At 38.6% G+C, this 17,103-nt stretch overlaps 1 protein-coding gene across 1 annotated transcript; it reads right to left on the reverse strand.

Moving 5' to 3' along the window:
* Positions 1-4,358: 4,358 nt before the first annotated feature.
* LOC144715064 (Transcription initiation factor IIF, beta subunit) lies at positions 4,359-16,599 on the reverse strand. The gene is made up of 6 exons (XM_078589939.1): positions 16,336-16,599; positions 12,979-13,087; positions 6,342-6,472; positions 6,016-6,090; positions 5,733-5,882; positions 4,359-4,670 (listed from the first exon to the last, which is right to left on the reverse strand). The coding sequence occupies exons 1-6, from the start codon at positions 16,597-16,599 to the stop codon at positions 4,554-4,556; spliced, it is 846 nt and encodes a 281-aa protein (XP_078446065.1). The 3' UTR covers positions 4,359-4,553.
* Positions 16,600-17,103: the final 504 nt, after the last annotated feature.

Genomic DNA, 17,103 nt, shown 5'->3' on the forward strand with positions numbered 1-17,103 from the left:
ATCAATGGAGATGGGAAATTGAACTGCTGATTCAGTATCTAACCATGGTATAAAAGAAATATGATCACTATTTTGGTTCATCATGAGACCTTTGTGAGAAGCTATAATATGATAAAATATTATAGGATCTTCCTTATGTGATGGGGTATGAGTTAACTTGGATGACATCCACTCATAGCATTTAACATGGTCACATGATATCTATACCTCATGAGTATAATAGGAATGTGATAAGACAGGGATGATGCTCCCTTTTGATCTACATCAAGAACAAGGAGGCATATATTCCTTCTAAAGTATTGAAGATAATAAGTAAGAAAATGATGTCGTGTGGAGTCCCCATGTCCTTAACTCAACTTGTGACTTCAATATGTCATGGGAAATTCATGAAGAGAAAAATATATGCTATTATTCCTCATTCATATTAAATAAATCTGGGACAGATTTGATGGGCAGTCACCTATTCATCACCATGATCATCTGCATTAAAAAAATAATTTTCATGGCTCACCAGCTAATTATCCTAAGGATTTCTTCTATTTCCGTGAAATTGGTTCGCTCTATTTCTATTATTTATGTATATAATATTTAGGGCCTTTTAGTACCAATATTTAGGGCTTTACTTAGTTTAGTACCAAAATTTTGGTACTAAACTATGTTAGAAATGAGGAATGATCTTCCTAATTTCCAACATAGTTGAGTACCAAAATTTATAATGAAAATATTTAACATATAGTTTTCACGAGTCTCTACTAGTATCCCCACTATATTTTACTTCAAAAGTGATTCAAGAAAAATATGAATGTAATATATATAAGTAATAGGAATGCTCTTCCAAATTTCCAACATAGTTTAGTACCAAAACTTATAATGAAAATATTTAACATATAATTTTCTTATATTGAAAAATAGGTATTATATTAATTTTATAACGAAGATATCTGTAACACTAAATTCAATAATATCCGTAAATATATTTTTATGATAAAAATGTATTGGAGATTAATCAACAAAGCCATGGGATGGAATGATAGAAGGAGAAAAGAGTTGCAGAGGGATGCAAGCACAAAAACTGTTGGAGAAAAAAGAAGCCAATCATAAATGCATGTGGGATAGAGAAAAAGACAAATTAGGCATGGGACGCAGAATCAAATGGGTTGGAATCAAAAAAGGAAAGAATAGAGGAGAATGTACCAAGATATCGATAATCAAAAGAGAAAAAAATTCATCAAATGAATTTATTAACAGCTGTGCCCATAAAGAGAAAAAATAAAATAGGGAGAAAATGGGAAGAATAAATGTCAACATACAGAAATGCATGGAGATAGAAAAAATGAGATATTCTGTGCATAATCTCAAAGGCTTTTTTATATTATGTCTTCAATAAAGTCATGATGCAGGTCTGATATACTGGATATGAAAATAGGGAGATAGAGAGAAAGAGATTTTGGAAGAATGTGAGAGAGATTGAAAAACAAAAATTATTAAGGAAGATATTTTGAAAATATGAAATATAATTTCAATACAAAAATATTTATCAGTGATATATATATGAATAAGTTAGCATACAAATAAGTATAACTTATATGGATAATTATATTAAAAACAATTAAGGCATTATCATAACATATTTCTGAATTTGTTATGAAGACGTTAAAATCTTGAGCATCAAAGGTCTTAAAAATCCATTAAGATAACATAGAGTGATACTAACTAACTTCATTAAGTACATTTATTCCATAATATATCATACAGTAAAATTTATAGTTTAACATGCTTAGATATCCCAGGGATCGGTTGTGCTATTTTTTGGTTTATTGCAATAGTGATCCGGTTTATGCTAAACTATGGATTTATATGGCTCTCCAAAAATAAATTCATGTTACTTGTATTAAATAGATTTTCACATGGTGTACCATAGAATTGCCACACCATCTGAAATATCAAATTCTATGACCAAAGATAGATATGTTTCATTTTACAAGACAAGGGCTTGTAGTCTGCTTTCAATCAGAGAGCCAGCCACATATCAACAATCACTTAAAATCCAAATTGACTTAGCTGGCCTGTCCATCTGTCAATATTTTGTCCCAACAGCACAGTCCCGCGAGCTACAAAAGCCAATATACTGATACAAGAAGCCCAAACTTTCCTAAAATAAATATAACAGAACATTTAAAATGTACATATCGACTTAAAATAATTCTTTACTTGCAACATAACATTAAATGAAACCAAAATATGTAAAAAAAATGAATTGAGAAAAAAATCCATAAATAACATTCAGACTGATCTAATAAAACTGTTATATTTAATTTGATGGAATACATAAAAAGGAAATACCAATTGTTTATGTTTGAAATTAATTCATTTAATGAAAACATATATAACTGCTTTTTTCAATATTTTCATTCAAAATTTTGAATACAAAAATTAAGAGAGTGCATCTTTGAAAAAAATATATTTCTATTTTATAAGATGTGTTTCTTGAATTGAACTTATTTTCTTAAATGTGATCTTGAAATATTTAGACGTTTATTCATAGATTATATTAATATATGACAGATGCATTTGTAATTCACGAATTTCGGAGAATGAAAGTTTCCAAAAAAAACTGTAGGAGATAATTTTAGAGAAAATAAGTTATTGTATAGACAAAGTATATGAAGATGTTTGGTGATTTGTTGTTAAATTAAAGCCGAATTACGATTCCAGGCTCAACATTACAGTGGTAGCATCAACCATGGCTTTTAAAATTATCCTCTTGTTAATTTAAATAACAATCTTATAAAACACATAATGTTTCAAAATTGGGTGAGTGAAACAAGCAAAGTCCCTCTCCTGCCAGTCCTCATGAAAGTTCTTGTACGGTTTGTAACTTAGATTCTCAATTTGACTTTAGATAATTCAAAGTAAATAGGATATCCAACCACAATGAGTCATGCAATAAAGTATACATGACTTAGAAGACGCTTATATTTTTTGTATAAATTCAACTTCAGTTTTTTTTGGCAAAAACATGGTGCTAGGAAAGACCGACACAAGGGTCATGCTCGTAGACCAATCTAGCCGTACCCTGGTCGCTGCCCAGGGGAGGGGGGTTTTATTTGTAGTAGTTTAGTGTTTGCAAGATTTTTTAGGTGTGGAGCAAGCATAAATATTCTTTTTACACAAGGACCCCACTCGCCCTTGCCCACGACACAAACTAAAGAGATACAATCATGATAACGTGGCAGGTCATTGAGTCCTTGGCTGCCAGCAGCAGGTGCTTGTCCTGTTGAGTATCATCCTAGGGGCGCTGCAACGTAGGCAGCGCCTATATGGGACGTTGTACATGCTCGCCTCCCCCACTCCATGCTTTGCCAGGGATAATGGTCTGAGGAGTGCAAATAGCTGAAACTCGCTACAGGATGGTTGCCTCCTACTTCCCCCTTTCAGTTATTTTTTAAATATATTAAAAATCAGAGTACACAATTCAATCACTACCTATTCTTCCCAAAGTACTACCATGAAGTGAATCAAGAGCAAAAAAAAGGGAAATAGAAACAGAAAGGCGAATGCTTTGAAAAATTATGGAAGACAATGCCAATTAATATTTTTTCATGAACATGCAAATCATGATTTTTGGAAGAAAATCATGCAAATCATCATTTTCTTCAGTTCCCATTCAGATACTTTTGGAATTATTGAAAACATTAATAGTCTACTAAATAATAACAAGAATATTATGAAAATTTCCACTTCATCAGGGAGAAAAGTTGTTTTCTCAAGTTTTTATGTGAAATAAATATAAGATCGAATGGATCAGGATAGTCTGAGAAAGAAGGCAGAATTTATTAAATTCAGTTGATAAATGAATGAAAAATAGTAAATTTAGCAAGCTGTGATGAACTTAATAACAAATAAAGAATGCAGGCCAGATCTTTGTTTCATAATTTCAATGGCGAAAAAAATACTTATTAAATTTCAAGATAAAAGACTCATAATGATTCTCTGATCTTATTATCCTGATTCAATACATAAATCTTGATAAATAAATATCTTAAATATTTTCATAATTATATATATAAACAAAATATTGACATATTATACTCAGAATGTAAATGAAAGGAATCATTTAGAATTAACAATCCAAGACAGTCCGAAATAATTTATTTTGAATTTAAAATTTAGTAGAGACCCATAAAATTTCTTTTAGACAAGTTATACCAGTGGTCGTAATAGAATTATTTTTTGGCAAACAGTTTCTCCATCACTGTCCATACAATTATAAGCTACCAAAATAATCCGGGAAATCTTTTTTCGAAAAGTTACTACAACACCGATGCTGCACATTACTATAGGAACCGGTTTCTAAATAATACAAGCCACGAGAGCCAAATTCCTTCCTCGCAACAAGCACAGGAGAGAGTCACATACCTAGGCTCAAACCATAACCCTCAGCTCATCACTGGAGATTTTGCTAATTTAGGAAAGCATATACAGTAGCAATAATCTCAGCCTCGAGAAGGGATCATCCTTCACCGGCTTTTAGATTAGAGAAGGCAGGAAAGTTACACGGTTTCGGCCTCACTTGATTTCTTGTACTCTGGCTTTAGTTCATGGGTTCCCTGGTTGGGACCCTTTTTGTTGTAGACGCAGAGATCATTCAATATTTCCTTCAAGAATTGCTGTGCAAAGAGAAGGAACAAATGTTAATATCATTTAAAGAGCAAGAAGTATTAATCAATAGAAAGAATCTGATAATAAAATTTTGGGCTAAAGATGTGCCAGTTGCAGCTCATATTAAGAATGCTTCTTCAATAAAAGTTTTTGGTTAGCCTGTGATTTCACCGCATCATTGCGAAACAGTAGAATTGGACATTAACAAAGGATGATTAAGAACTAGGAGCCAGTGAACCCATTGACAGAATTCAAGAGATTTCCAGGCCAGCAAGAGCGAAAAAGCGATCATGACAGAGAAAAAAGTACAGATATAATCAATGTACAGACATTATGATCATGGTTAACCATACATTTCACATAGAATAGAGGAAGATAAAAAGTCACAGGGTTGATGTGAGGTTGAAAGCTTGATATTATATAAGACTGAAATAACTAGTAAATAAGTATCCGATAAAAATGCATGTCCGAGAGGAAGACTGAGCTTGAGGGGTGGAGATATGATTGCGAACGATAGAAAGTATCCGATTATGTAATTATTACTCGGGTTAATGATTTATAAAAATAGAGGGTAATAATGTAAGCTTTCAGCTGACAGAGAGAGTGCATACAAAATTACGAAATTAACACAGCTAGATGGTTACAAACATCTATCGCTGATATATTTGAAGTATAGATTAGCATGATGATCCTAGAGAAAGAGGATGATCCTGCATGTCTACAAGTAGGGAAGAAATAGATGTGTATATATATTAGAGAGAGGAGTAAAGGTCTGAGATAGAGAAAACAAAAGAATGCAGTCGCAAGTATCAGTAATATTGTCAACGAGGTACTGCTTTAAACGATCAGTGGAGAAAAGAAAGAGAGAGTATATCGAAGCAAAATTACGCATATAAAAAAATCTGGCACATTGATCTACCAACACAATGATACAGGAGAACAGAACATTCCTGCTCATGAAGAATAGAGGAAAATGAAGTGGAGAAAGTTGAGAGCCATGCAATGTTAAATTGGACATGGTGTGCATAAATTGAACCAAAGACAATAGAGAATTGACATTGCGACCATACTTCGGGCTGATCTGTCTCTATAACCAGTTGTTTTAAAGCCCAATTGGGCTGCTTTTCGAAGAGCTTGAAAATGATGTTCTCCAGCTCACGGCGGTCCCTCCTAGTCCTCTTAACCTCAGATCCTTTGGCAGGGGCTATCTTCTTCTTGTCCTGATGTAAACATGGCACAGTATTCTCTCAGATAATTGGGCACCATTTTTCAACAAGAGATAGTTTATTTTAAATGTGAAAAATGTTAATATAAAATGGAATGAAGAAAAATCAAAGAGCCATTTAGAAGTACCTTTGAGCCAGATGGAATCAAGCCGATCATACCAGGCATTGGCCTCATGAGCACTCCCCGGTCATTATCAATCACCTGCAATACGCCGGGATCAGGGTAGTTTAGAATATAAAGGATGCCCCGCAAAAATCAAAATGATTTCCTCTTTTTTCAGTTTGGAAATATCATTCCTACAATATCCAAGATGATGGATGGATGACATTATGGGATCCGATAAGGATTATTTGAAAATAAGAATGCAAAGAGAACACAAAATTGATAAGATTCGACAAGTAGCATTAGAGAACTGGGCAAAGGCAGAACCAAGCCAATGGTATTAAATAAACCTGGATTTGTCTGGTCTTAATCATAGCCTTGTTTGTCCTTTCACGGCAAAGCTTTCTATAATCCCCAATAGTATCACCATGGGGCTCCATATCAAACTTGTGCTCCACTTTCCCTTCCACCATAAACTTACCTGAAATGTGGAAAGCAAATTCATTTGCCTCATAGAATTCTTCGCTAAGTGCAAGGACATGAGAGAATAGTAATATTGTTGCATGAACACAAAAAATTTGTTCAAACTTGAACTAATTCAAAACCTGAAACACAGTATGGTGGATTCACAACACTGTAACTTAGGATTTGGGAATACATAGAAGAGAGAGAGAGAAGTGAGTTTGAACTTTCTTATGATAGACACTTCTCATTAAGTGTAAATATGTGTTTCCTTTGTGTAACACATAATTATAGGCAAGTATAGCTGTTGTATCCATCCATTATCATCTGTCTTATTGGCTTATCATGAACCAGTGCAATAAGCCCTGTATGCATCGTTCCAGTGTTTAATGAAACATAGGGGTTGTTTTTCCACTTTGGTGTGTTTCTTCTTCTTCCCTCAACTCTGTGGCTTCTATTCTCTAAGGGACTGGAGATAGATTGTCATGGTATCATAGCTGTGGAAGATCCTTGCCTGGCGAATAGTTTTCGCAGTCCATAGCCTGACATATGATGATGATCTACTCTCTCTAGAGGAAGTGTTAAGATCTACTCCCTCTAGCAAGCCCACTAGGGGCATTATTGTCTTTCCTTTCCATGTTGCATTTCCCTTCAAATATGTAGCCCTCCTCGTTTGAGGGCAGGACATGAATTTACAAGTAGTGTTTCCTCTTGGCAGCTCCTCTCTCTCTCGATGACGTCCACTCCTTCGAGGCCCATTCCCTCCGGCGACGCCCACTCTGCCGCTCCTCCGCCACCCTCGTCCCCCTCGGCATCATCCATTCCGCCAGGGCTAGCTCATTCACGATACAATTCCCAGCTGGATCGTATCATCATGGTATCACAGATGTGGAAGATCCTTGCCTGGTGAATAGTGTTCGCGGTCTGGAGCCTGACATCAGATATTGATATCGGGACAGATGGGCAATCTGATATCCCTCTTTAACGATATCTGGTTATCAGATGACAACATTGGATATCAGTTATTACATTACCAATATCCAATGCTTTTATTCATTCAGATATCGGCATCTCTCTTCATCTCAAGGAATGGATGATGATATCAGGTGTCTGTGTCGGATATAGTTTTTTTCAATATCTGAAATATAAACAGAAATATATTTAAAATAATTTATCATTTTACAGGGAGACATAAATGTGTAATTAAGCTGTAGGGAGTGATATGTGTACAATGTTTGATCATTGATTATATTTATTAAAGGATTTCATTAACATTCAATTGATAGCTCTTAGTCCGGCCTGCCCCAGAATGAGCCCAATATGTGTCTATCATATGTATTTATTATAGGAGGGTAGAATGCAGTGTTTTTTCTCAATTTTTATTTATTCAAAATTGTTAATATTGTTTTTAACTTTTCATTTTCTCCATATGGGACAATGGGTGCGTATGTTTTAAATTGTATCCAGATATCTGATATTGATAGTGGATATGGGATTCGATATCTGGTACTGGCACATGCTACATCCGAACCCCTTTGATATCCTCCCTGATATCACATATTGGATGGATATTCAATATCTGGTATCTGAAACCCCCCTTGATTTCATCCAGATTTCAGATATCAGTTGTCCAAAAGTAGATTATGGGCAGGTCTCTGATATCGGATGGCTGAACACTACAGCTGAATCTGATGTGACGACAATGATCATATGAGAAACCTCCCACTGAAGATTGGGCTCCACCGGATTCATCCTGTATGCCATTAACATCGACTCCTAAGTCCTGATGAAAACATTTTGTCCCTGATGTTCTAGCCTCCCCAAATGAAGACCACTCCTGGGTAGTTTCAGCTGCCTATGTGACCAAGGTGTGATCGTTCTACTGTCTTTTTTATCTGATTATAAACATGATCAGAAAACTGGTGCAACGCTCGCCCACATAAAGGAGAAATGATATTACTCATATTCCCAAGTGGCCCCTCACAACAAATTATTGGGCATAATCTCTATCATTGGAACAAGTATGTCCAAATCACTATCCATCCTAGAGGTCAAGTGTATCACTTGACTGATGATCCAACATTACCCACTGCAAAAAATTATACTAAGTGGCATCATAAACAGGGCATACTCTTCACCTGGTTATTAGATTCAATGATTGCTGAAATGAGACATAGATGGACTATGATCATGTTATGGAAATCTGGGATGTAATCCAGAAATGATAATCTAAACAGGATGATGAATCCACGATAGGCGAATGGGTGGATCAGTCAATGCATCTTCATCAAGAATACAATACTACCTTGGTGTATGTCAACGAGCTTCAAACCTTATGGAAGTAGATTGACTTCTGTCATCCTCCAATGACTAATTCTATTAATCAGGAGTACGTACTGCGTGATTGGGGCTTACTTCCAGAGTTTGAAAGTGTACGGACGTTTTAGACGGGTGAATAAACTCGGTTTTGAGAATACAGTATTCCAGGTCAGAAAAGAATGCCATCTTTCACACACTCCCTGAGGCCAAAGACAACCCATTCTGTAGACTTCTGCTTGTTTGGTCAAGCCAATCCAAAGGGCCACTGTAGCACTCAACCACAGCCAACTCCATATTCAGGAATCAAGGTCAGAGGAAAAATGATCAGCCTAAAGGCCCCAGAGGCAATGACAAGGACCAATTAAGGTGTAGCCACTGTCCTCATCACAGACACACTAAGGAGGTTAGCCGGAAGATCTGAGGGTGACCAACATGGGCCACCAATCCAGTCACTAAAAGCAAAAGCGTCACTCAGATCTATGAGGGGAAGGACGAAGAATGCCAGCCTGAACAGAAACAGAAACCAAGTTAAATGAACAAATTCAAGGTGAAGAATCCTCAGGGGAGAGGAAACTCTGTGGATAGAGAAAGCTCCGAGGAGAGAGAAAGTGTAGAAGAAAACAAAACACCTTATGTTAGGGTTCTCTTCAAGAAAGTACAAATAGAGAGAACAACAGAAGAGAAAGAAAAAGAGAAAAGTATCATATTGAGAGAGAAAAAGAAAATAAGAAACATATAGAGTATTCGACACAAGAAAGAATTAAATCAACTGTGTAGTGTAGTCAAGATGATCGAACTTGTTGGGTTTACATGTCTGGTCCAATCCGGTACCTCTACTTGTTTCTCCATTGCTACTGAACCATATCATCAATCTGCTATTTGGTTATTAAATTCTGGTGCAACTGATCATATGACAATGTAAAATCCCAGTGTATGTACTATGAACCGTGCCATAGCAACAAGCAAGTATAAACAACAGATGGCACTCTCTTAACTGCAGCTGGGAAAGGTAGTATAGACGTTGAACCCATTGGCTAGCTTACCAACAGTTTAGATGTTCCAAAACTCTGTGGTAGCTTGATCTGATTTCAAAGACTAGCTCAATTTTTTTCCTACAAGCTAATCTTTGCAAGGGTTGATGCTTTCCTCCATGAGAAAGTCGCCGGGCTGAAACATGGCCTTGCTAGGATCAGAGGAACTCTCCTTACCTTTTGAAAGGACTGCACGACAGGGCAAAAACAGCTTTTTTGGCACGGGAGGAACAAGCCTGGTTACTCCATAATAAGCTGGGACACCCTTCTCTATTGTTTTAAAGACTCTGTTTCTGGATGTATGTTGGGGATTAAATATGGAATTTTTTGCCAAGTATATCCCTTAGCTAATCATAAAGGGAATAATCATCCATCTGTTCGGTTTAATAAGATTAATGTTTTCCAACTCGTCCATTGCGATGTATGGATGCCTGCCACATTCGAATATTTACATGGTATCTTATTGATAATGTAAGTCAGCTAACTTGCATCCATCTCATGAAGGAGACAGGAGTCAGAGGTTCCATTCATCCAAAAAATTACTGAACTTATTCATCGACAATTTGACTCCCAGATCAAAGGAATAAGAACAGATAATGACAAAGAATTTATTAACTCAGAAAATGAATACTGTTTAAGGACTTAGGGATCATTCATGAATCCTCACCAGAATGGAGCGGTAGAAAGGAAGAACGGGCAGAAAGGAAGCTGGCCAGATTCGTCATCTCAAAAAGGCACTATGTGACCCAAATCAGTCACCCAGACCCTGGTTTGAGAGGTTCACTCAAGCTATGAAAAAACTAGGGTATGATCAATGCAACGGTGACCATACCCCAGCTGGGAATATAGTTATTCTTATTGTAGATGTAGATGATATTATTATCACAGGGAGAGATCCCCATGGTACAACTAATTTAGGCCAGCAGCTTAATGCCCTATTCGACATTCAGAGCTTAGACTTATAGACATAAAGGAGGCCTAATCCTAGAGTGGAATTACCTTGTATCAACAAAAATATAATTAGAATTTACTGGACAAAATGGGTCACCTCCAATACCAGCCGTTAGGTACTCCGATCAAAGTCAATGTTAAACTTAAACTTGATGAAAATGAACCCCATATCAACTAGGTGGTCTATCAACCACTAATTACTAAACTAATCTGTCTTGCCCACATCAGGGTAGATATTTCCTACTCATAAACATTCGGCCAATTTATGCACCATCCTAAAATTTCGCACTTGCAGGCTGCACATCGAGTGTTATAATACTTGAAGGGGACAATTGGGCTTAATCTCTCCTTCGATTCAGGCAAGTCATTAACTCTTGATTTTTTCCAAAAAAAGTCACTGACTCACACTCTTTTTGGTCACAGGTTGACCACCGATCTACTGTTGTTTACTGCTTAAGTTTGAGCGGCAACCTGGTTGCTTGGTTGTCAAAAGAAACAAGTCGTTTCCCTCTCAAGTACGGAAGCTGAGTTCCCAGATCTGCAACATGGGATCAGTGAACCTCTCTGGATTCAAGGAATCCTCCGTGAACTGGTTATATCACCAGTCGGTCCATCCAACTCAGCTGAGACAATAAATCTGACATCAGCATCACATGACAGGACCGAGCATGACAGGATCAATAAGAACTTCATCACAGGAAAAACTGTAGTAGAAGCTGATCAAGATTGCTCATGTCAACGCTGAACAGCAGTTGATCATGTCAACACTAAACAACACTGAATGGGAGGTATCTCAGCTTGCAGAGAGGTGTTATGAGAGATACTTCCCATTGAGTGTAACACACATGTCTCACGTGTTACACATAAATTAAGACAAATAAAACCACTGCAACTAGCAATAATCATCTGGCTCAGTGGCTCACTGTGAACTGGTCCAGTAAGCCCTGTATATCTCGTTCTAGTGTTCAGCGAAAAGTTGGGTTGTTTTTCTCCTTCTACGTGTTCCATCTTCTTCCCTCAAATCTGTAACTTCGATTCTCCAAAAGAGAGATGAAAGTTGGTCAAATATGGGTTTAAACAACCCCAGCTCAGTTCACTCATGAAACATGAGTATAATTGCAATGTGAAGAGCCACCAGGAAGGAAAGGTAGTAAAAGGTGGAAGATCCTGTGTGATCTACATTAATATCACTTTGGATGAAATCTTGAAGAATTTGTCAAATGAGATCTAACCGAACTCCAAATCCAATCCAATCACGTCTCCACTATATCGAAGGAGAAAGAGAAGGAGAGAGAAAAAAATTGTAGATTTTTTAATAAAAAAAGCGAGACTGTATATGATCAGAGCTCGATGGACCCCTCCAGCCACAGTGGTTTCATTCTGTTCCAGCCTCCATTCGCTCTGACCCTTCTGCTTCAAGATATTGAGAAATATCCAAGTGTCCCTCCCTCCTGCACTGGTAGTTGATTTAAAGGGGTGTCGCACATGAGACTGTCCCTGGAGGTGACTCCAGCGTTGGGCTTTTTGCTTAGCCTTCGTTGATAAGTTTTTGTAAATAACATATCAGTATGACTTGAAGAAACCTGTAGACTGAGAAGCAGGCCTTTGATCTCAGTCAGACCATTCATCGATCAAATATATGCCTCTGCCAAACTAACAAGGACCATCTTCATACATCATAATGCAAAAAAACAGATGAAGAAAGATCATAATCAAAGAGCATGACTAATTAGAGGGAAAGTGATACGATTCCAATAAAAGTATATGAGAGAAGGAAGCGTAAAGGAGAAAAAGGGGGACTAGAAGTGGTCACTGGTCCAGGTCGAGCTGACCTGGCATAATAACCGCCAGTCTTTACTGGTAGTTAGTTAGGAAATAAAGAAGACTATAAATAAAGGAGGAGGAGGAGAGCAAGGCATCCGACTTTAGACTTTCTTGGAGCACACGGGAGCTGGGATTCAGGCTGCATTCGGCTGGAGGAATCCGAGCAAGGCGGAGCTATCGAGAAGGTGGGAGACGGAGACGGCGACTACGGGTATCCGCTTGAAAGGCTGAGTAGAGCGAACACCCCATTGTAAGTGACTCTATCTTCTGGAATTTCTACCAAATTCGATACACGAATGTATCAGAAAGGAAGACAAGACATAAGGCTACCGAATAATTTATTTGGAAGAATAACATCGAGCACGTGGAACAAAAACATAATAATGTCTCCCTTCCTCACCTTGATTTGACTCTGAAAACACGCACATAGGAACAAAGTCTTTGAACATATTGAGGGAATAACTCTTTGGGGTGTTTCCTGTTTCACTCTGAGCCAATTCCATCTTGAACTGCATCATTGAAAGGATGATCAATTTATTAACATAATAAATAAAATTAATGTAATGAAGAAAATTAGTTTAGCAGGAGCTGTTGTTCATACTGGAAATCCGAGTTCATAATTTTTTAGATGACTGACTCAGCTTCATGGAGAATAATTTTGATGATACATTATGTTCTCATCCAATTTTTTTCGAAACTTAATCCACGTTTTCCTCAGCATAGAATTTAGATGCGGCTCAAGGAAAGCATCCAGTGACTGCATCATTCATTTTAAAAGAGCGAATGCACGTACAAAGTTGAAAAACTCAGTGACACCAAAGAATCATTGTTAGCCAGTATCACTCAGTCGTATTTCCTTTTTTTGAAGAAAGATAGGGGAGATAAATGTACATGACCGTTAAGTACATATAAAGCCTAAAAGGCGGCACCATGTGCAGGGCAAGCCCTGAAATTGGTGACACTCCAGTCATGTTTATCATGCCCTCTTTTTTCCTAAGTCATTTTGTCTTAACACAACAATCAAAGATGGCCATAAAATGCGAGTGGACCACACAGATGTCCTTTATTTTATTTGGTTTGAGTGAGCCACATCTGGTAAGTGGTCAGTATGACTTAAACGAATAAGTCACTCATTCTCAAACTTGAGAATCTAAGTGACTTCAGACGGATGGGCCAGGACACTTAGTTGTAATGGCTGGTATTTAGACCAGACATTACTAGAGAAGGAATGATCAATTGAATAGATGGGACATAAAATACATAAGAGATTAAACCCTAGTCGCAGCTCAGGGATCTGGTGGCGCTGGAGAGAGACACTTTGTGACTTAGAAGGGGTTGAGCAAGACAACCACAAAGATTTAATAGATGGAACATAAAATCATCCCAATGTAAAAGGAAATAGAAAAGGAAAGACAAAATTTACCATTCAGTCTTTGATGGGGCAAGGGGTTAGGCAAATCATTTAAGGAGAGAGAAAGGAGAACGGAGATAGGAAGAGATAGGAAGAGAGAAAGGAGAGCATAAATTCTGAAAGAGAGGAAAAATAGATGAATGATCGATTAATGCCTGATTACCAGCATTTTGGGTAGTTATACATCTATCGACCCAAGAAATAGCTGCAACCATTTCTCGCCCAGAGAGACCTTATAACACACCCCGCGTCAATGCTAGGTTCTCCTCAAGCTGGTTAGATGGCCCTTGCGGGCCTGGCGAGGGAGATGCAATCTGGAGGAGCCTTGTGGGTCCAGCGTTGAGTTCAGGGCTGGACCATGGCTGAGAAGTGGATTCATGGACCAGCAACAGTAGGGCCCCGGGGGGCATGTCCTGTTCAGGGCAGTTCTTACAGGCCTTGCTAGCGGCGACAGAGGTATTTCAAGACTAGTCCAGTAGGGAACCTTGATACTGACAGATGGTTCTTCTCTTGTTGACAGTAGCCTCCCTCCAGATTGGCCCTCCTTCAAGCTCTCTGCCACAAATAGCTCTCGGACCTTGGACATGCCTGCCCCGCAGGAACATAATCTGTCAGCTGCTGCACCAGAAGCTGTTCTCCAGTTGATGGGCAGACGCTTTATAACATGTTTAAGACTGGTCTACATACCAGTTTAATGCAGGCAGGGCTCATTATGAGCAAGTTATGTGTGGGCCCAGACTAAGAAAAATGGCAGTGGAAATAAACGTTTGGATATTGGCCTGATTTGTTTTTGAAAAAAAGGGGGACAGGTCACCCGAGATCGGTGATCCTTCGTATATGATCAATTAATAAAACACCCTTCACCCAAGGGATCCCCACACCCACCACTTGCCTCCCTCTTTACCAGGCATTAAAAATAGTCACATCCTGTACTATGTCGACCAACTACGCCTCTCATCCTTTGAAAATGACCTTGTTGCAGTGCAGTCATATTGCCCATAGCCCAGTAAACAGCCGTCCCTATTCGTCCCACACCCCCCCCCCACCCCATCCCATAGAGTCCCAAAAGGCCTTCTCTGAGGAGACACCCATTCCTGTCATGGGCTGGCTGGCCCACACTGCCTCAGCAAAGGGGTGTTCGAAGAAAAGATGGGAGCATTCTTCTTCAACCCTCGTGGATAGAAATAAGGAACATTACCGACTACAGAAGATAGAAGTAGGGAAAGAGGACTATACCCTACAAGATTCTCCCTTTGAGTTCTCTGATCTAGCGATCGAATCCAATTTTTCCAGTATAACTCTGCAAACAATGTAGATAGCTGTCCCTTTGATCCACAACCAACTTCCGCACCTCTTCCAGAATGCATTTCTGTATCTTACTGCTTTTAATGAAATAAGCAACCCTATCCTCCATTTTTTATTCCAGTTTGTCAATTATCATGCTTGCCAAGATGACAGCTCTGAAACCAATCACATGATCCCCAATAGGTTTCTATCAGAACGACAGGAGATGCCAGAGTAGGAACAGTTCAAGAGAGGAACGATCGCTTGATGGCTGATTCCCAACATTTTGGGGTATTTCTACCCTTATTAACCCCAATTGAATCAAGGAGCTGATTTTACATCCTTATAGGAGATATCGAATTTTTTAAACTGAAGCAGGAATAACAGCTTACCATTATCCTTGGAGTTAAAATAAATACGAGGGAAAAAAATAAGGTCCGTAACAAGCACATCAATTATCCACGAGGATAAACACGCTAAGTGGAATCACTCACACACCATAAACAAACAAGGCTGAATGGGTACAATCCACAGGGAACTCTACATTTTATGTCTGATCAGTGCAAACTGACTCATTGTCATACATCTCTCGGCTTACCAGGCAACAAAACCGGCTCATCCGTGAGAACTACTCGATTCAAGAAGTTTAATTCACAAACCAATGGAAGATCCGCACGCTTAAGCTTGCTAAGTCAGCTCCAATCACAATAATCAAAAAACAAGTTCAGTTGCATGTCTGAAGACTAAACTCTAAGAACCACTACAAATGGCAAAAAATACATATTTCTCAGAAAGGACCGAACAGAGAGGCCGTGATGAAATAAGAGGGACAGAAGCGCCGAAATTTCCACTACTTTTAAAGACAACCCACAGAGTACCCAGCGAAACCCCAAGCACAAATATCCAAAACAAGCCAAAGAAGAACCTAAAAAACAATACCATAAGACTAAAAACTCAAGATAACGACCAAAGTTAACTAATTTGAGGAATCTCAGCGCGCACAAACAAGTGACAGAACGAATCAAAAGCAGGGCAATGCAGAAAGAAATTTAGAGAGCTTACCTGAAGCTGAGAATTTCCGTCCGGTTTCAAAGGATCGACGGAAAGAACGACCTTCGCGACAATTGGATTGGGAACGCTAGAATCTGGGCCGCCCGCTCCAGCCGAGGCAGCCGCGGAGGCCGCTTTTTGCCAGGACGTGGCAACAAGAGCGGGGCACTTCATCAGCCAGACGGATCGATCTGCCCTGGCCATGTCCAGCACGCCTCCGATCCCTCCCTGCCCATTGCTCCCCCCCCCCCCGCTGCTCTCCTCGTTCCAAGACATCTCCTCTTCTTCTCTCCCCCCCTCTCCCTTCTCATTTAAATATATTTTTTACTGTTATAGTGCACGGACGCGGACGGGACGGTAATTCCGTCCGTGGACGAAAAAGTCGTCCCGTCCCGCAGTTTTTACAATTCTTCGGGACGAAGAATTGTCCATTATGAAATAACCGTCCCGTCTCGAAGTTCGCACAATTGATGGGACGAAGAATCGTCCGTCGACGAAATAACTGTCCCGTCTGGGGCCTCATGGCGGATAGGTCAGTTTTAGGGTTGGGAAGTTTGTGTTTAGTCGTCGAACAAAGACTGTTCGACGATGAACGAACATAACAAAAAATGTGTTCGTGTTCGTGTTCTGTTTGTTCGTGTTCGTTTGTTAACGAAAACGAACGAGACGTGCATCTGGAACCTTTAATTTTAATAAATGAAACTAACGAGCTATTTAAGTTAAATTTTCATTTAGGGTCTGGAACGAGAACAAAAATTCAAATATCCATCGATCCAACAG

Source organism: Wolffia australiana, chromosome 18 (assembly GCF_029677425.1).
Source record: "Wolffia australiana isolate 7733 chromosome 18, ASM2967742v1".
In the NCBI taxonomy this organism is placed as follows: domain Eukaryota; kingdom Viridiplantae; phylum Streptophyta; class Magnoliopsida; order Alismatales; family Araceae; genus Wolffia; species Wolffia australiana.